This window comes from Uloborus diversus, chromosome 7 (assembly GCF_026930045.1).
Source record: "Uloborus diversus isolate 005 chromosome 7, Udiv.v.3.1, whole genome shotgun sequence".
Lineage (NCBI taxonomy): Eukaryota > Metazoa > Arthropoda > Arachnida > Araneae > Uloboridae > Uloborus > Uloborus diversus.
In genome coordinates this window covers 116,010,623-116,032,513 of record NC_072737.1, presented here as the reverse complement: position 1 = coordinate 116,032,513, position 21,891 = coordinate 116,010,623, and the positions used below count along the sequence as shown (strand labels likewise).

The 21,891-nt window shown below is 33.2% G+C and overlaps 1 protein-coding gene across 1 annotated transcript in view; it reads right to left on the bottom strand.

Annotated features, from left to right (window-relative positions):
* The window catches only part of LOC129225662 (probable ATP-dependent RNA helicase DDX20), a 92,516-nt gene that overhangs the window by 43,006 nt on the left and 27,619 nt on the right, over positions 1–21,891 (bottom strand). The window contains exon 3 of the mRNA XM_054860138.1: positions 13,184–13,352. Coding sequence (XP_054716113.1) covers positions 13,184–13,352 — 169 coding nt within the window. The remainder of the gene's footprint in view (positions 1–13,183; positions 13,353–21,891) is intronic.

The following is a 21,891-nucleotide window of genomic DNA, read 5'->3' as shown; positions in this document are numbered from 1 at the left end:
GCTGCTGCCAATAAGCCTTTGATCATGAAGTCTAGCCGCGCTGCTCGGTTAATGTGGTGCAAAGCACATCGAAATTGGACCGTAGATCAGTGGGAACAGGTTCTTTGGAGTAACGAATCAAGGTTCACCCTTTACTGTTCGGATGGCAGGGTCTGGGTCTGGCGTCTACCTGGAGAACGTCTCCTACCAGAATGCATTGTGCCAGCAGTCAAGTTCGGCGGAGGTGGAGTTATGGTCTGGGGGGTGTTTTTCTTGGTATGGGCTGGGACCCTTGGTCCCCATTCATGGTAAGCTCAACTCTGATGCCTTCTGCACTATTTTGGATGACATTGTGCTTCCTAGGTTGTGGCAGTTTTACGGGTTGAACCCGTTACTTTCAGGACGACAATGCCAGTTGTCATGTTTCGACATTAACCAAAGCTTGGTATGGTGCCAATGGAGTTCATCGAATGGACTGGCCTGCCCAGAGCCCAGACCAGAACCCTATCGAGAACTTCTGAGACGAGTTGCATCGCCGAATTCAGGGGTGCACTCCCCGTGCAAAATCAGTGAAGGAACTTCTATGTCTTCTCCAAGCTGAGTGGAAGAAAATACCACTAGCTGTCATACAAAGACTTGTGGAAAGTATTCCCCTGAGGGTTCACTCTGTAACTGCCTCTCATGGAAGCTCTACCAACTATTGATTTTGAATAAAGTTAGTTTTTCTTTTCTAACACAGGTGCCCAAATACTTATTGGTAGTCAGTGTACCAGATTGGAGCAGCTGCCACATCCTTGTGAGGATTTGTAAGGAAAGTCAATCAAACACTGGCTATTAACAAAAAATTTGATTTTCATGTCTACTGTGTCATCCTGCATTCGAAAAAAATGGCCAACCTTTTATTCTTTTTTTTTTTTAATTTGTTCAAATACACTTGTTGACGTCAGGTTTATCTATCTTGAATAGTTCAAAGTTATATCCTTCTCAAAGTATTATTTTCATTTCCCCACCATGGATAGTTTAGTACTTCTCTCAAAATAATAAATTAATTAAATTTCTTTTAATTTGGTGATGCTATTACATTGACACAGTTAATACTTAAAATTGTAGTAAGTTTCAAGAACTTTTTAAGGACCATATCTAATTTTTAAGCACTTTCAGGGACCCTAGTAGAGAAAGTGAAAGTCAAGCACTTTTCATGGATTATGAGAACCTTACTGCAGTACACCTATGTTTCTTGATACCAATGTTTCTTGAGTCAATTACGAGAAATGTAATTGATTACGGTTATGATTACGAGCCTGAAAAATGAGAGATTACAATTACGATTATGATTATAATCCTCGGCCAAAACATAATTATGATTACAGAAACGATTAAATTATGTAAAAAGTGTAAGGGCTTACAATTATGATATGCCGATTATGATTTTTATTACAATTACAGATTTGTGGGGGAAAAAATACCATGCACACATATAGATACACATTTTTATACCTGTATATATATATATATATACATTATTCTCATTGCACATTTGTGGTAACAACGTCACAGAATTATGGATTTTGATTTATTAATACTGTAGAGATGACCAGGTCCAATTTATTGCACAGGCACCGGGGGATTGTGTCCTGGGCAGGAATGCAGAACATTTCTAAGGGGCCGAAAATTGTTCCATAATATCGTTTTTTTTTTTAATTTATGCTAACATAAATAAGCATTTTACAGGAAGAAAATAAACCGCCTTTCAATTCGTGATTTCGTATGTCTTAAATTGAAATTTTCCAAAAATATCAAAAGAAACAAAAAAACATAAGGACAACCAAACGCACAAGAGCATTAGCATGTTTTATAAAGTTTTCGTAGCACCTGACTGACACGACGGTAGTATCGGTTCTAATCAGTCGTGCTATTAAAAAACTGAGTGGGAAAAGGCCTGGAAAAGTGTTTGTGCATTTGATATTGTTCTCTTTTGCAAGCGGTAGCTTTGCTTGTTTGCCTGTCATTGACAAATGAAAAGGAAAATTGTTGAGCAATTCTAAAATCTGAGGCGACGGAGATGTTCCTGTCAAACAGGGTTCATGCTCAATTAGGATTAAAAAATTTCATGACTTTTCCAAGACTTTTTAATGACTTCAAACAAAATTTTCAGAACCTTGTTACGCGCAGAATTTAGTACTATTTAATGTCAAACTTCCCAATTTTCCAAAATGGGCATTAGCAAAACTTTTATGCAAATGCAACTACCTCATCGAAGCACTTACTTTTGACTGAAAAAACAAATTGATTGATGAGCGCATACTGCAGAAACTAATAAACTATCCATATTTGTCTTTATCATCTAACTTTAAGTAAAGTAAAAATACAGGGAAACAATATACTGCTGTTTAAATGTCTAACAAATATTTAATAAATAGGGGAGAACAGTAATGAACGGGAAAAAAATTAAAGAATCATTACTAAGTTTCCAATAATAAATTTACTTCATAAAAATATTGCTCTTTGGTGTCTAATCATCCATGTAACTTGACAGTATTTTCGTTCATTGAAGTAAAGCCACGTTTGTCAATAAATTCAATTTCATAAACCAGATACACATGGATCAGTTTTGTGAGCTGTAAGTTAGGCACCACTGCTTGACTATTAGAATTCCCCCACTTCTATATATTCTTTCCACACTGCCTCTTCATTTTCTAAAGCCTTCAACAAATTAGGATAAACTCTGATAAACTTAATACTTTTTAAAAAAAAAACTTAGATGAAATTGAATTACACTTTTTAAGTGGGTGTAGCAAAAAATCAAGAATATGCAAGTCCACTACTATACAGAATATAACATAAGAAGTGCTGAAAATTATGGTGAACTCAAAATTAGTGATGTCCCAACACAGTAAAATCACATTACAAAAAAAAAAAAAAAATGGTCGTCTGTTTCAAAAGCGGATGCAATAGGATTCCTAAACTCACGATTTGTTTTTGGGATCGTTCAGTTTTTAAGTATTAATAGATTTTACATGCAATATTATTGCTAAACCCAGGGTTCATACTCTATTTCGATTAAAAAATTCCATGATTTTTTCATGACTTCAATAAAAATTTTCATGACCTTGTTATACGAAGAGAATAGCACTATATAATATAAACCTGCCAATTTCTGGAAATGAGCATTAGCAAAACTTCTACATGAATGCCACTGCCTCATTGAAGCACTTACTCATAGCGGAAAAAATATCAGCGTACACTTAAAAAACTGAATTATTCTTATTTGTCTTCTTCATATAAATTTAAGTAAAGTAAAAATGCAATAAATCGAATATGATGATGCTTAAATGTCTAATATGTTTGTTATAAACAGGCAGAATGATAGTGAATAGGACAAAGGTTGAATGAGTCATCACTAAGTTTCAATCAATTTGCTTCAAACGTTGCCTTTTAGTGTTAACAGTGCATTTAGCTATCCACATAACTTGACAGTATTTTGGTTCTGTAAAGTAGAGCCACATAGTTTAGTTCTTTATGTTTCAAAACCAGATATTTATGTAAAAAAAACATTCAGTAGTGAATAAATCTTCTGATTCAAAAGTACTTGCTTTGTTTATTAATTTGCATATTTTCAAATGCATATAAATTAATAGGTCCAGAAATTTCAGAACATAATGTTTGATTCCTGAAATTGAACATAGCAGTAGGCCACATGGATTAGTTTAGCAGGCCGTATGTATAGGCACTAATGTTTAGAGTATTAGAATTCCTCTTTTCCTGTCTTCTATTGCTGGACTTAAGATCTTTATTCTCTAAAACCTTCAACAAATTAAGATAAACTCTGATAAAATTAAGATAAACTCTGATAAATTTAACAATAAAGTTTTTAAGAGTGATGGAAACTAACTTTGATGCAATTGAATTGTGTTTTGAGCGGGTGTGGCAAAACCAGGAACGTGCAAGTTCGCTACTACAGAATATAAAACATAAGAGATGTTAAAAATAATAGTAAATTCAAAATGAGTGATGCTCAAGCAGTAAAATCACCTCACAAAAAAGGCAAGTGTCTGCGGCAGAAGTGGATGTAATGAGATTTCAAAATTCAGATTTGATTTTGGAATCGATCAATTCTCCACTTTTAATAGCTTTTATGTGTTATATTGTTAAATCACTCAAGATTTCTAATGCTCTTTTAGTTACTGTTACTTTCTCTTTGTCCAGGACATTTTTCCATGAATTGAAATAAATTTCCATGACTTTCAGTGAAAATTTCAATTTTCCATGACTTTTCCAGGTCTGAAATTTGCTTATTTTTTTCCATCACTTTCCAGGATTTCTATGAAACGTACGAACCCTGTAAAGCGCTGTAGATTTCTAATGCTCTTTTAACTATTGTTACTTTTATTACTGCCTAAGACATTTTCCCATGATTTTAAATAAATTTCCATAACTTTTGATGAAAATATTTATTTTCCATGACTTTTCCAGGTCTGAAATTTGTTAATTTTTTTTCCATGTCAAACCCTGGTCAAAGGCACCTACGGGCTGCAAAGCAAATAGAGCTCATTTATGACACTCATTTACAAACAGCCGTTAACGACCACTTAGCAGCAAGGCCTTAGGTTCTGACTAAAAAGCTTGAAGTCATGCTTCTATTGAACTCTTATATTTTCTCTAAATCATTGTAGAATCGCAACTTAAAAGTTTCCACATTCAACAAGTCAGGATTACACGATTACAAGTCTAAATTATAATTAAATAGATTACAGTCACGATTATGGAAGAAACATTTGATTAAAAATAAGATTACAAGATTACGAGAGTCCCATCACCAAATTATGATTACACAAAACTGTAATCTATTACGTGGATAACGATTAGGTAATCGACCGTTACTCCAAGACTGCTTGATACATTAATTTCCAAGCAGTGGCATAGCAAGAAAGTCCTCAAGGTGGATGCTCACCCGGAAAAAGCAAAAAGCTTGGAAATGCAAACATAAGCAATTGGTAGTTAATTTTAATTTTACATAAATACTAGACAGTCATAGTAGCATAAAATTGAAAAATATAATTAAAAATATCTTTTAAACAAAGTAAAACATTTTGACCATCAATTGAAAGGTCTAGACTCAAGGACCATCCCCATTTTTACACCACTGTTTTCTAGCCCTAGTGCAAATATAAGGGTTATCGTCAAAATATTGCTTGAAAATAGTTGCTTTAGTAGCCTGAAATGTAAAAATAGATGCCTAAACACTCTCCTCAGAGCAATAATTAAGTTACTTTTCACATCTGTGCATTTTTTTTTTCCAATATTTTTTACAAATTTACCAGCTAAAAAACGTGACACAACCCCACAATTGAACACCTCCGATTGCAATAAAACTTTTAGCCAATTTTGTGTCTGATGTAGAATTACAGAAGTACCTTATACAACAAAATTCCTAAAAATTATGTTCTGCAGTTCAGGTGGTTTTTTTTCTTTCTTTTTTTTTTTTTTTCTTTTGTATATAACTCTTTTAGAGAGTTCTAGAAAGCATATTTTAAAGATGCTACAATTTAAGTATCAAAAGTCATTCCTTAGTATAAAAAAAGTTACTCGTAAAAACATGGTTATAAGGATCTAATTTGAAGTCTTATAACGCTCATTAATTTTGCTTTTTGTTGCATATTTTGTTATTTTCATACACTTCAGATAATTATTTTTCCATTGACACCAAATTTATCAAGAAAATATTAAATTAAAATTTTGCCTCTTTTCCTCCTCCTGTGCTTATGTCCCCATTAGCTAACTGTATCCTTCTACACATAAACTCTTCACGTCTGCATTCATCCTTCATAGCTCGACATGCTAAATGGGACGGGAATGCTTATTGGCCGAAATATACAACATACATAGTGCAATTTTCGTGATGTGAATGAATGCAACTGATGCGTTCAAAATCGCTCCTTTTTTTTTCCAATGAACGTAACAAAATATGAAATCATTGTTACTATACTTAAAAAAAAGTTGCCATTTTGGAAAAATAGTTGCATCTGGACCTTTAATGAGCAAAAAAGTCACCACAGTCGCTTATGGTCAAAAATAATCACCAAAGTCGCCACTGGCAGCCCTAAAAACAGCATTTAAATAAGAAAGGATATTTTGCTACAGACCTCTCCAAGACTGTGCCTGTGCACCAATTGCAGAAAAGAAAACACAGAAGAAAAAAACTCAATGTGCTTTTAGTGTATAATATTGAATTTGAAAACATGAGTAAAGAATTTTGCGAACTGTCAATTATCATACAGTTTCCCATTAATCCTGTATGATAATTGACTACATGCTACTGCATTATGTGGAGCAAATTATTAAAACTTGAAAATGAAGGTATTCAACTTTTTTTTTTTACTGTGGGTGCAAAAGACATGTGATTATTTAAATCAGCGGTTCCCAACCAGTGGTTAGCGAACCCCTGGGGGTTTTCAGGGGGTTCGTAAAAAAAATATTGTAATGGCGGAGTTTTATCATGCCTGTTTCTGATGAAGTTTCATGTTCAATCGATTTCAAGCAAATTTTGCTCCTTTTTTATTCATTTGGCTCTCGTGCATTCGATATGCTTAGAATGAAAATATTTGCATGCTTCCTGACATATTTTACATTTAGATAATTTAGTCTTTCATAGCAAAATTCCAGTTTTAGCGCTTCCACTGAGAGATAGCCCCGATGCCAGGCTGAAAAAGCTCTACTTATGAATACAATGTCTGATGAAAGAATTTGAAAGAGTTTGTTTCCACAGAAATGTTTTATTGGAAAGATTGATTAAAGTTGATGAAAACATTACATGGAGCATATGCAAGCATCTAAAATTATTTTGATGTTTAGTTTCTTTACCATTTGAGTTGGGCAAAGAGGAAAGAGCTATTCCTCTTCTCTTGTGTTGGGTCAAAAATGCATATACGTGAGATCATGCTGTTATTAGTTGCTATAAGTTTCTACACAGACTAAAAATTAACTTCGAGCTTTATTGTCGAAAAAGGGAAAGTATGGCTAGCAACTAAAAAATACCACAGGAAGTATGAAAAAGTAATTGCTATAGAAAATTTTGTGGGTGAAAGTTCGGCAGTGTGAGGTTTAGGCAGTAAAAAAAAAAGTCAATGGAATTCAACCATGCAACTTAATTTGCGCTTATATGTAAATAAGAAATTTATGAAATTTGTGTAGAAAATTACTTTTGTAGTAAGTGAGCTTAAAAATATTTGTTTTGATAAAAATTACCTTTTGAGTAAAAATTAGAGTAAATGTGTATATTGAAAATAGACGCTTCTATTATTCTCAATATATGCATTTTACTCCGCATTTATAGCATAATTACAAGAAAATTCTCCAACAATCAAATTATTAATGTACGCAGTACATCTTTATCAACTTACTAATGCACTTATAGCGAAGGTTTAAACCTAGAGATATTTCTCATTTTACTGTAAGAAAAAAGTTCATTTAGTTAATCTGAGAGTTTCCTGAAACAGGGTGGCGACAGGAACTGTGACAGGGTTCATACACTTTTGGTTAAAAAAAGTTCCCTGACTTTTCCAGGTTGTTTTTTAGAAAATTACAGGTTACTCGCTTCATTAAAAATTTAAGTTTAAATAGTAATATTTTCAAAATAATTAAAATTGTTTAAAGTAGCAATGCAGAAGAACTGAAACTTCTCCCCTTAGATTAAAAAAAAAAAAAAAAAACTTGGATTTTTTTTCCTTTGTCAAAATTTTAAGTTTTTTTTAAATATTTTGTTCAAAATTGTTTTAATTTGTTTACTATTTGTTGAAAACAGAGTACTTTCAACTTATTTTAGTGTTTTTTTGATGTCACGCATAATATTATAGCGTTTTGCTGTAGTCCTGCAGCAACCTTTTAGCATCCACTTTTGGTTTACAATACTTTTTATTTTCTTATAAGTAGGTTACACAAAACATATTGAGCAAAATGCAAAGCTAAATTTTAGTATAAATATGATTAACTTGTTGCATCAATTGGCATACCATGTAATGCATAGTAACAAAAATCAACATCCACCGATCATAGGCCAACGCCAATAATCTTTTTTTTTTCACATATTAAAGGACGCTTACATTAAAATTTCAAATTTTCTTTTCCAGAAAGTATTAGTTAATTTTCAAAAATTCACAACTTTTTGCACATTTTAATGTTAGTTTCAATGTTACTCATTGATATAAACATCCAATTCTGTTTCTGGAAGTTTAAGTCTACTTCCATTGTGCAAACGATCAAATATGGCGACAAAGTGAAAAATTTAAAATAATAAGTAGATTTTTGGATTTGTAGTATAAAAGTAGTAATAAATAATTAATAATCCTTAAAAGGATACAATAAAAGCAAAATAGTCAGTATTTAGCACATAAGAGTCTAAATCAATTAAAACAAAAAAATGTTATGAAGATTAAATTTTGCATTTTTCCAGAAAATAATTACAAATTATCCGGAAAAAAAGGCACAATTTGTGTTGTTTTCAATAGTTTGCATTGCAATTAACATCCAATGCCGTTTTCGGGAACTTAGGCACTTAAAAAGTCTTGCATACTTCCATCTTGGGAATGACCAAATATGGCGGCTATGCCCGAAAATAAGAAATAACTTTTTTAATTTGTCGCATGAAGACAATTAAAAAATAATTAATCTTCATGAAACTACAATTCATTGAAAAGTTTTTATCACATTTGCGTCCGAGGCAATGAGGATAAGATTAAGTTTTAAGAACAATTTTTTTCATTTCTCAAAAAAATTATTTTAAATAACAATAGAAAAACAATTTGTAGACCATTTTTTGTTATTTTCATCAGTTTTCAATTAAAGAAAACATCCAATTCTGCTTTGTTTTTAGAAACTTAGGCATTTTAGGATCGTATCTACATCCATCTTGTGAATGACCAAAGATGGCGACTACGTTTCACACGTAGCTGAAATGATTTTCCGATCAAAAAAAAAAAACTATTTTCCCCGATCGACCTTCCCATCTACAGGTTGTGCTTCCGAAGCAGTAAGTTGTCTTCTCTCCTTTTGAGTTCGTGCATAATTGCTGTTCACCTGATTTTTTTTCCCTTGGGAACTACTGAGAGCCAAAAATGGCGGCTGCTGAAGATTTTTTGGGTCGCCACTTTTTTCATTGCTTTAAAATTGTTACAATTTTTTTTAAATACATCGATAAAAATGAAGATTAGATCTCATAAAACCAAATTCCCTGGGAAAAAATTGGGAAAAGAAAAATTTTGGGGACACATTTGGAAAATTCCCTGACATTTTTGACTATGTCATTTTCCATGATAATTCCAAGTTTTCCCGGAGCGTACGAACCCTGAACCGAATAGAATGTTGTGGCAACCCATCTAAAACTTTAGGCAGTAGAAAGAAATGCGTTCCCCTCACTGACTCCATGCAAGAAAATCTTCGCTCTTTTGGCGCATTTTTCGTTGTGAAAAAAAAAAAAAAAACGTTCCATTTCTCGATCGCAGTTTTTAAGTGCCAGCGTCGGTTTATATAAAAATTTACAATTTTTTTCGTGAAATCACAATAAAAACGAAGACTAGATCTCATGGTACTTAATTCCTTGGGAAAAAAAAAATGGAAAAAAAAAATTTGGAGGACAAAATTTGAAAACTCCCTGACTTTTCCCTGACATTTTTGACAGTGTTATTTTCCCTGACAATTCCCGGTTTTCCCGGAATTCCCGGAGCGTACGAACCCTGTGTGAAAAAAAGTTCCTTGACTTTTCCCTGATTTCCCTGATTAGGTTCACCAAATTTCCCTGATTTACGTTACCAATGGTAATGTTTTCTTTCTTTGCTCTACTTGAAATCCATTGTATGTTTGTATAAAATGCAGTATTTTAAACGTTTTAAGTTGTGTAAAGTTGTTGAACAAAAGATATTTTAAAAAGATGCTACTTTTTTAATAAAATGGTTTTAAAAACATATCAAGTCAATTTTTTTTGGGAAAAAAACCCCTACAAAACAATATATTAAATTTTTCTACATGGAAAGATTATAGAAAATTATTTAAAAAAAAAATACTTTACTTCCAGAAACCACTTAGCATAAGAATTTTAAGAAACTATTAAAATTACTCTTAAAAACATGTGTATTTATGATAGAACTAAAAAGTAATTGAAATTATTTTGAACTAAGTTTTCAAACAGTATAATAATTGTTGCAAGAATAACAAGCAATAACTGACATATTTATGCAAAACAGATGAAACCATTTGACATCCATTCATAGGGAGCTTTTCTCTAATCAAGAACATAGGTTTTAATGAATGAATACAGCATTTTAACAATAAAAAAATTAAATACATTTACTTAAGTACACAAGTTAACTCTATTTCAAATGATTTCAGTATGTAACTAAAAAAAATCTTAGATTGCTTTTGTAACAAACAACTTTGAAATGCAAGAAAAAAAAATGAATTAGTTAATTTCAAAATATATAAAAGAAGAATACAACTTGGTTATAAAATTAAAGAATCCCTTAAGTCTGAAGAAAAGAAAACCTTTATAATCTGCGGTGACAACAAATAGTAAAACGGCAAAAAACAAAGTTTTTTTAATTGAAAGTTCAATTCTAGCAATTAAATTAAAAATGCGAAGAAATAATAACTTTTAAGGTTTTAAGGTCTTAATTCAAAAACCAAAGATTTCTTCTTGAAATCGTGATTACAGTACACTAATTACTTCGAGACAATGGAATAAAGGCAAAGGAATGAAGGCTTCCTCTTTGCCTGTGTGGTTGTTTATATTACGTAGCATTGAAAGCGTATAAGGAAATTTCAAGCTAGGTAAAATAAACAACCTAACAGACACAGAAGCAATCTTAGGAAGTTCATCCTGTGGTTAATAAGTAAGATTCAATACTTTGACGTTAAGTTAAAAAGATGCACAAATATGCGGCAGTGTATAATCGCACGTCATTTATTTTACTTTTTTTAAAACAGATAATTGGCGGAAAATGCGTAGGGAAATAGAGTACTTAATTTTGTAAAGCAAAAAAGAATTTTTTTCTTCATAAAATCAATTTTCCCTGATTTTTTGTTATTTTTTCAAAATTCCCTGATATTTCCCTGACTTTTCCCTGATTAATAAAGTTCCCTGACTTTTCCCTGATCTCCCTGATCTGTCGCCACCCTGTGAAAGGTATTTTAAAGAACATTTTTTAATTGACTTCTGATTTAGTGATAATATTGATAAATGTACAGTTGCGTCAAAAAAATTTCAGCCAATCTTTGAACCTCTTTGTTCCACAAATATCCCGATTTCAAAATTTTTTCGAAGTTGATTGAAGCTTAACACAGAATAATCAATGCGTTTATTTTTTGGTGAATTTGTATTGCATTTATTTTTAGCTATCATTTCAAGTTCGTAGCAATGTTTGTAATTCTATATCTTGCAATTATGTTTTCACTCTACTTATAAACAGGGCTGCGGAGTCGGAAGGAAAATGGCCGACTCCGACCCCGACTCCGACTCCTGGATTTTGAAACGCCCGACTCCGACTCCAACTCCGACTCCGACTCCGGATTTTTTTTTAAATTGTATTTTTTCAACTCCCTCTCTCCCTTCAGGGGAAGGGGGAAAACCTCTAAACAGAGATTGAAGTATTAATTCCTTTTTATGAAAATTTCGCATTTTGTTTTTTATTGTAAACCCAAGACGCATACAACGTCAGAAATTCAATTTAAAAATCAAATTTTCCAATAGTTACGAGTTAAAAAGTGAGATGACTTAAAAATCCCTTTTAAAAAATTTGAAAAGGATTATCTGTAATTTGCTCCCCCTTAATGTTTAACAAATAGACATTGATCAAATCGTGTGCTTTTAATTTTTGAAGGGAAAACAAAAACCTTTTTTTCTAAATCCAAGTTCTTGAGAGGGGGTGGTTTGCCTAGGGTGACACCCATCTGGTAGATGGTAACCAAAGTTAATTTCAGAGTTTATAAAAAAATATAAATACTTTAATTCTGAAAATTTTTGCGAATATATTTTAAATTATATTTTATCAATAAGATTGCAACGAAAATAGGGCGCATATACATCAGGAGCTAATTTTACACAAAATGCGGCGGTATACAAAATTTGTACGAATAGCTTTTACTATACCTATGTTTCTCATTCGCAAAATTTTTAATTTAAATTTTATTTGCTGCTTTAGAGTTAACCTTAATATGAAGATTTTAAGATTAACTGCAATTATTGAGTGTTGTAATCAAGAAATCATTTACACTTATTTTGTTCCATACTTTTTAGTGAGAACCAAGCTTATAGAAATAGTCTTAATAAAGAAAAAAAACATTTGATTATTTCATCGGATCTTTTGGATTCGTGCTTTCGCGCCATAACTTTTTTGAATTTGCCGATCACCCTTAAACGTTTCAACCTTAGCTACGGCCCTCGACTTACTAATTTGTTACGTTTCTTTTACTATTTTACAACTGAGATCGAACAAAACACTATATTTCTATTTTTATTTGTAAGTGATTACTTGAAAATGTTAGGCAACCAAACCGTTCGCTGACAGTTGCTATTAGTTAAGTTAAAAAGCAAGCAAACTAGGGGACGGCTACAGAAAGTTCTGTAAGCACTCAAGCTAGCTGATTGCCATAATGGCAGTTATTTTCTCATTAGTATCTTTTCATACATGTAATCGAACCAATTGGAAGTCAGTTTTTAAAAAATGCAAGGAGAGTCAGCGAAAGGGAAAGAAAAAAAAAGCCCGGAGTCGGAGTCGGCATGTTTTCTAACAACTCCGACTCCGACTCCTTTACCTAAAAATCAGTCCGACTCCGACTCTTCGACTCCGACTCCGACTCCACAGCCCTGCTTATAAACTATGTAATAGCATCAAACTAAAAAAGATCTTCCAAATTTTACTGTTTGTGTGTGTGTGTGTGTGTGTGTGTACACGTAATTTTTTTTTCCCCTTTCTGCTTGCTACTTATTACCTAGTACCCAAGAGGTTTGCAGACTTCTTTCGGAGTTTGGAAGGGATTCGTAAGAGGGAAAAGGTAGGGAACCACTGATTTAAACCAATTACTATAATACTGCTTAGAAGTAGTTTCATTTTATTTTGTGTGATTATTACTATTGAATTAAAATACTTACCTGGTGTACCAACAGCAATTTGACAAGAATGTCCTTTTGCTCTGTCTATTGAATTAAAATACTTACCTGGTGTACCAACAGCAATTTGACAAGAATGTCCTTTTGCTCTGTCTTCTTGCAATGGCATGCCTCCTATAAAATTACAACATGTTAATGTTTTGAATCCAACTCCAACCGATGTTATTACTTCTCGTATTTGATCTGCTATTTCTCGTGTTGGTGCTAAAATCAGAACCTAGAATAGAAAAAAACATTGAATCAAACTTTTCCCAAAGCTTTTAAAATTTATACTTCACCATATAAAAGTTTTCAAGTAGTGCCCCCCCCCCCCCTCCCCAGAAGGCTGAATATTTTTCAAAAACATTCCTTATCATTAAACAGAAAAGAATGCGCATTAGGAAAACAAAGTAATTTTTATTAGAAAAAAATAATACTGGGAAAAAATTTTAATGTCTTACAAAAACCTTAGAATAAAATTTTTCAAGAGTAGTAGATTATTGATCATTTAATCAAATCCCGCATCCTCCATTTCTTTTATCCCCCCCCCCCCCCCATTTATTTTCTCATTTCTAGTCCATCTATAAATAAGTAAGTCTTCAACATGCTATACTCCTCACTAGGGTGGGTCATTAAAAAAATATTTGAAATGTTAAGGGGCAGAGGATTAAAAAGGTGCTAAATGGTCTCAAACTAACATGCGTGAAATGTTATTCCATTCTGATAAGTCTTTCTGTCTCCGGATTAAGTAGGAAGTTTGGATTTCCTTACCCAAACAGGATACGTTCTATGAAAGATTGCAATAATACTAAATGTTACTTCGTTTGCAGAAACAAGTGATCAAACTTTCAATTTGCGCCTGGTATAAATTCACACCTGCTATTTTAAGTGTTATTAAGAATTGGCTGAAATGTGTGAATTCATTCAAACGCTTCCTGCCTAATGTGCAACATAAATGAGTAAGAGATGTTAAAAACCTACCCCTTAAATTGCAACAATCTTTTGAAATCCTATCCAAAAATACCTAAGAAAATAATTAGAACCATTTAACCAAGCTAGTAAACTACCACGATCTGATTATCGCACAGGCCCACAAGGCCCGGGGCCCCTCTTCCTAGGGGCTACAGCTTACATCAAGAGTTATGCATTGCATTACGACTATACAAAAAATACACGCCTTTTAAAACAAGTTTAAAAATATCAACTTGTTAATTGGAAAAAATATTTTCTAAAAGAAAAATTTTCATTCATTCTACCAGTAGCGAATTTATCATGACATAATTCAGAGATTCATAAATGCACACGATAAATGATTTACATAGCTCTGTGATAGGCAAAGGGGTTTATAAAAATGCATTCCGATAGGCCCTTAAACCTGTAAATCAACTACTGTATTCCAGTGGTTCCCATTATTTTTAAACTCGTTTTGTACCCATTATTTTAAAACTCGTTTTAAAACGCGTGTATTTTTTGTATAGTTGTAACGCAATGCATAACTCTTTATATAAGCTGGAGCCCCTTGGAAGAGGGGCTCCGGATCTTGTGGGCCCGTGCGATAATCAGATCGTGGTAGTTTACTAACTTGGTAAAATGGTTCTAATTATTTTCTTAGGGTTAAACTACAGAACCTTCAGGGAATCTCCAAATTATTGTGGGCCTACGGTTCTCACTTTTATTTAGTTGGGCCCTGTAAACTGCCACTCAATATTTCATCCAGCAAGTGCAAAGCTATTAACAACTACATTTGTCTGAAGAAAAAAAAACATGAGAGAAAGAGAAATCACAGTTTCAGCATCAAGAAAAAAGTGAAGATAGTTTTATTATTACTTCATTGCATCTATTCTATCGGATACGAACAGTGAGAATGAATTCACGTGACCTTTACAAAATTCAAATGCTATACCGATAAATTTACTACTGCAAGCAATAAGGTAAACATTTTTATTTGCTTTCATGGACATGTGATGGATAGACTATGATAGTCAGATGTGAAGTATCAGACAGGGCTTGAGCAGTTATTGCTTCAGCAGTTCGTTACCCCACCACTTCAGAAATTGTTGAGAAAAACGTTCTGCGCCTGAAGTGAAAAACAGCACGAAAATCTGTCCTGGCAAGAGACAAAGCCTGGAAAAATGTCTCATGCTCGATGGCTAACTCGTGCTTAATCTAATTCTACATTTTGTGTGTTTCAGTGGAATCTCCTGAAAATTTAATAATTCTTGCAATATGTGACATCAAAGTTTATGCTCCAATCTAGTTTGCTATCAAAAGTTACCCTTTATGTGAAGTTGGGGCTTGGCACTTCTTCAAACTCATCACTGCAACTAGATATTTATCCACTGACAAGAAGACGTTACGGTCTCGGAAATTCAGATCGGGATGAGATTTGGCACATTAGTAGTATTCCTTAAGGGTACTCTCAGGGTAAAGTAATAAAGTGCACTAGCCGTAAAATTCTGAGGAAACAGCCTTTAAAGATTTACGCGCAACTTATAAACTAGTAGAGATTGTTCGTAAACAAGTGCCCGGTGGTCATGTGGCAGCGCTCTGGGGTTCCATGCAGCCAATCCGGATTCAAATCCACTGCAAGTTTTTTTTTTGTTCATTTATAAAGTGACTATTACCACTTTTTGCAGTTTGAATTGAAGGTAATACTTAATTTTAAAAAAAATGATGTATTTTTAATGTGTGATAGTACATAAAACTCTATTTACTATTCTTACAAATAAACGATTACACATTTTTAGATATTATGAATTTTGAGGAAGTAAATGATTTTTGCAATAAATACATAATCAGTTTCTTCGTGGATGAGTAAGAATGCTGTTTTATTGCACATAAGCAGGTAGTCAAATTTTAAAAACCTAACTGTACTTATGGAGCAACTGTTTTGCTCCTTGATTCTATTATTTGTAAATTTATCATCTGCTGTATTTTACACTGAATATTCAACTCTTTATTTTCCATTTATTATCGTCTGCAATGTTCATATTTGTTTTCATCATTAAATTTATTTATCGTCTGTGCTGTATATTAGACTGGAACATTCTATACCGTGAAAAAGGATTTCAGTTTTTAAAATATTGTGAATCGAAATGGTCGGTTATTGAATTAACCCTGAAACAAATAAAATCCGTTGGCAAAATGGATCAAAATTCATAGCACAGTGAAAAGTTGAAGCAGAGATTAAAAAATACAGTTGTTTATTACGAGAGCTTGCTTACTCAAAATCATTTGATTGCATCAAAATCATCAAGTTCAATTTCTTGTGAAGCAATGTTAATGGGCGAAGAAATTTATGAACATACTATGGATATACTGGTTGAAAAAATATTTGTAACTGATGACGAACTTGCTCATGAAAATGAAAACTGTGAGAAGGAACCTTTTGAGCAAGTCGAAATTCAAAGATCATCAGCTGAATACCAACCAGAAGAGAAAAAAAGAAGAGAGGTAGAGCATCTTCCTTTGGATTACAAAATTAAAGTTGTGAACACAGCAACGGCTCACCCCACATGGAATCTACAAACATTACAAAAGAAAGGATGCAGTCGGTTTAAAAAAAATGAATATTTATCGAAATAGGAGAAGGAAATAAAAAATGGAGGAAATCTATTCGATAAATACGATGTAATCAATTCTTGATATATGATCGTTTTCTAGAAGTTCGAGAGTATTATCAACAAGTTACTACTCGGAAACTTGCAACAGTGGGCTTTAGCAGCAGCACGACAGTTTACAGATTTTGAATTTAGAGCATCTGACAGTTGGGTAAAAAAAATTCAAAAGGAAGCATGCCATCGTCAACGAAAAGTCACAAAATGTTTCAAAAAGAGAAACTGCGACGATCGAAGAAACTTGGGCTTCTGCAGACACTTTTGTAATCCAGACAATAAAGTTGATACCGAAGTAGGTAAGTATTTAAAAACTTATTTTACGATCTTCAGACCAAGGGCGGATCCCGCTTCTGGTTTAGGAGGAGATCATTTTCGGAAAGGGAGGGATAAAAGGGTAATTTTTGTGCGAAATGGGCAATTTTTTTTTCGAAATATGTCCCAAAAAGACAATTTTATTCTATATTTGGTCATTTAAAAGATGGGTCATGACCGCCCCCCCCCCCCAAGGACCCTCTCTCTGGATCTGAGCCTGCTTTTGACAAAATATTTTAATTTCCATTTCCTTTTCCCAGGATGTCAGCATCAGTCGGGGTACAATAGGACTTTGGCTCAAAAGGGAAATAAAACTATTTTAGTCAAAAGGCACGACATGAATAGAGTAACGCATTCATACACCACTCAATATTCTCTTACCCTGTCTGGAAAAGTTCTGCCCCTTGTATTTGTTTGTTTACAAGAAGCAACTGGTATTTTTGGCCCCCGAATTCAAAAAGCAATTGATGAATACTCGTAAAAATATAAAAATGTCATAATAACATCTTCAAAATCAGGAAAGCTAACGACAGGACTATACATCAAATTTTTGAACCGCTGCTTGAAGTTTTATGTGGGAAAAGAAGAATTTCTATTGATTATCGACTCTTGAGGAGGACAAACAAAACCTGAACTATACAACCAAATTTTCCAGGATGATGAAAAATCTCCAACTTGTACAATTCAAGTGATTCCACAAAAATGTACTCTACTTGTTCAACCTTGCGACGTCTATTTTTATAGACAGGTAAAGAATTTAATAAAACGTATACAAAATTGCGTGAATCTCGTTGAAAATAATAGAGAAATAAATACGCGTGAAGACTGCATAAAAATACAATCAATTGTCCATCATCAACTGTCATCGCCAATTTTTGATAAAATGATTCGATATGCCTGGTATGCTTCTCAACTTTCTGACAAAAGAGAAATTTTCCTGAATGTAAATGAAGTATGTTTTCCAACGACTCTTTCACAAAAAAGTTGCTCCTGTAAGCAATCTTCCTTTATAAATTGTGCGAGTTGTCAAAACAGTTTTTGTTTTCCATGTTTTTATGATCATTCTGGTGTATGTATATAAATAACAACTATATTGTTAAAAATCATCTATAAATTAAGCTCTACAGTAATTTTATAGCCGTTGTAATTCAAATTTTAACTTGTATCGATTTAATTTTTATCTCCATTTTCTCTATTAAAGTGCTTTACGTGTTTAAAAATTTCGCATTATCTTCAATTCAAATTGCACAAAGCTGTAAAAGTTACTTTATAAATGAATAAAAAAGAAACTTGCAGTGGATTTGAACCAGGATTGCTGCATGGAACTCCAGAGTGCTGCCCACATGACCACCGGGCACTTATTTACGAACAATCTCTACTAGTTTAAAAGTGTCGAGTAAATCTTTAAAGGCCGTTTTCTCGGAATTTTATGGCTAGTGAGCTTTATTCACGGTTCCCACTCCTTTACCAAAAAAAAAAAGTAAGGACCTTTTTGAAATAAATTAAGGACCTCAAAATATCAACTACTCATCAACTTATTTATTATTAAATCCATATATATGTATCATACAAATATGCCTTAGTTTTTAAGCATTTTTCCGCAGAAAAATAACACTTAACATTGCAAAGTCAGACTAAAAATAGTTGATGTAAGAAAAAAATAAGCTCAATTCTTAATTTTTTCAAAAAAAAACATTCTTAAATGGATGTCCACAAGAAGGAGAACTAATTCAATAGTACTTATTTTAATAGTTTAGTTTTTAGTATGATTAAATACTTACACAGAAGTTAATAAATCACTATCTCGAATAATTTATTCAAGGGCTAAAATTCTGTCAAGTCATGTCTGTAAGGATGACACCATACAGAACTTTCTCAAATCCCTTCCTTGAAAATAGTCCGGACAGGAAATTCCTGCCCAGAGAAGTTTCATTATCTTACATTAAAAAGAATCGCTTGTTAACAATTAGTATAAATTTTGAGATAAGCACAGCACTCCAAGCACAAACTCTTACACTATTGGCATGCTGAAGAAATTGAATTTTAGCCCTTGATATACACAAGGTGATCACAGGAGAACAAAATCATGTTTCTTGATTTCTCCCTGTCTAACAAATTGGTCTGATTTCTCTTATAGCCAATTTCACATTTTCATAAGGTTATATTTCTAATCCTCCTTGTTACTTGAATGCACCTAGCCAATAATACTATTTCAAGCACTAATTTTTTCTATGCAAAATGAGCAAAATTAACACAAAATGCATTGAGACTGCTGATTTGTTAGGAAACATTTAATAAAAATGCAAAAACTTCATTAACAAAACGAACATTTTTTCCATTTAAATTAGTTTACTACTCTCCCTACATCTCCAAAGAGAGCCTGTTTTTTAGACTTCAGTTTTTAAAAACTTTTGAAGAACATCTCCCACTGTTCCCCTTCCTTGAACTTCACAAAAGATAGTTTTAAGTTGGGCTTTCAAGATTTCCATTTCAAAAAAATTACAGAACAGCACCTGAATCCCCTTAGCCTTAAATCATCTAAAGATGGCCTAAATTAGTGTTTTTAAAACTTCAGCTGCAAACAATTTTTGAGGGAGAGCCCTCCAAACTTCACAAAAAATTGTCTAAATTTGCATTTTTACCACTCCAGTTTCAAAAACTTTCAAAGGACAGCCTTACTTTTAGCCCACCAAACACAGCCTAAAAGTTTTAAGACTTCAATACAACTAAAACTATTTTTGGCAGAGTGGCTCCTAATTCTCCCCCTATAAGTCACTTAAAAATTTCCTAAAGTAGTGTTCTTTATATATAGGTCAGCTTTGGAAATTTTTCGGGGAGAATCTCACCAACCCCTAAATTAACAACAGCAGCTTAAAATTGGGCCGATAAATCATCAATTCTGAAACATTTCCGGAGGATGGAAGAGAATCACCAAACACCTACCCCTACATTTACCAAAGGCCTAAATTTGCGTTTTTTAAGACTCCAGTTTCAGAATTTTTTCTAAGTCTTTCCTATATTTACATCACCAAGGACAACCCAAAAGTTTTAAGACTTCAAATTTTTCGGACGAGAGCCCAAAACTTTCCTCACCCTTGAATCACCAAAGATAACTTGGTGCAGAGTTCTAAATATACTAGCTTCAAAAATTTTTGGAAAGAGAGTCCCCTAAACCCTTGTGATAAATTCACCAGAAGATGGCATAAATTTGCGTTTTTAACGGTTCAGTTTCAGATTTTTTTCTGAAGAGAGCACTCACCCTATTTTTAGACTACCAAAGACCATCCAAAATTTTAAGAGTACAAATTCGAAAAATTTTTGTGAGACCGCCTCCAAATACCCTTTTCTGTAAGTTATAGAAAGATAGCTTAGACCTAAAGACAGCTGAAAAGTTTTAATCCAGCTTCAAAATTTGTCGGAGGAGGGGCAAGCCCCGAAACCCTCCTCTATACTCATGAAATATGGCCAAGAGTTGTCTTTAAGGCTCCTGATTTTAATTTTTTCTACAAAGAACTTCTCTGCCCTTTACCTTGGTATTACTCAAGAGAAGAGACAGCCTAAAAGTTTTAAGACTTCAGTTGCATAAGTTTTTCAGGAGAGAGCCTCAGAACCCTTTCTCCCTAATTCAAGCTCCTCAAAGATAGCCTAAAACATAGCTTTTAATACTTCAGCATTTTCAAGATTCCAGTTTTGTAATTTTTTCAAAAAAAAGGACCTCTCTCCAATCTTTTTACGTCACTAAAGACAGCCTAAACTTTTTTTTGACTCCAGTATCTTTCAAAACATTCCAAGGGTTCAAACATTCCAAAGAACTCTTAAACCATTCCTCTTAATTCTCCAAACTTCAAAAATTGCTTGCAATTACGTTTACACAACATCGTTCTCGAACGATTAGAGACATTTTTAATTTGTTCTTTAGAAAGTGCCCAAGTTTAAAAAAGTTGCCAGCAGTAGTGAAAAATAAGGACTTGCAAAGGGTTTTAAGGACCTTGAGCAAAAACTAAGTACTTTTAAGGGCCTTATTTTTGATAATGAAAAATAAGGAATTTCTAAGGACTTTTAAGGACTGTGGGAGCCCTGTTTTTACTTTACCCTGAGATTACCCTTAAAAGATTACTACTAATTGGCCAAATTTCATCCTGATATGAATTTCCGAGACCATAACGTCTCCTTATGAGTTAACGGCAAAATAGATCCCGTAATCTAAAGAAAGTGTTTTTGCATAACCTAAAAGTTAATTTATTACAATGCTAATAGACTTGGAACAGCTCATCTGTGAATCAGCAGCCTGTTGGATTTTAGAAGCTTGTAGTATTCAGCAAAATAGACTCAAAATAGACTCCAGAGTTTTTCTTATTGTTAAGTTTGATGTAGGATCTTATATTGATCTCATTGACTGGAAAAAATGACTCTTATTCACCCATACTGAAATCAATATCTGACGAAAATATTCAACTGTTTGTTTCAGACAGAAAAAAAAGTCTTCACTATGCCTGCCATGCTACACAAAAGCAGGGGAGTAAAAGGGGAATTTTTTTTATTTTGTATGGGGCAGACTGCTGCATTGAAATTTTTAGGGAGGTTGATTTGCCAGGGTTTTTGATCTGATTGGGAGGAGGGTGGCTCTACTTTTGGGAGATGCTCCCCAGCATTTGAGGGGGATGCGCCACCCTGTGAAAGGTCAGTTAAAACTGACAAGTTGCAACTACATAGGGCACAAAACCGGAATGAGAAGCATTAATAAAGATCCAACTGGAGAGAGAGACCAAAGAGTCCCGGAAACTTAAGCCAGAAATTGATGTGTAGAAGGACTTTCAAGCTATTTAAAGAATGAATATTTTTAATTTT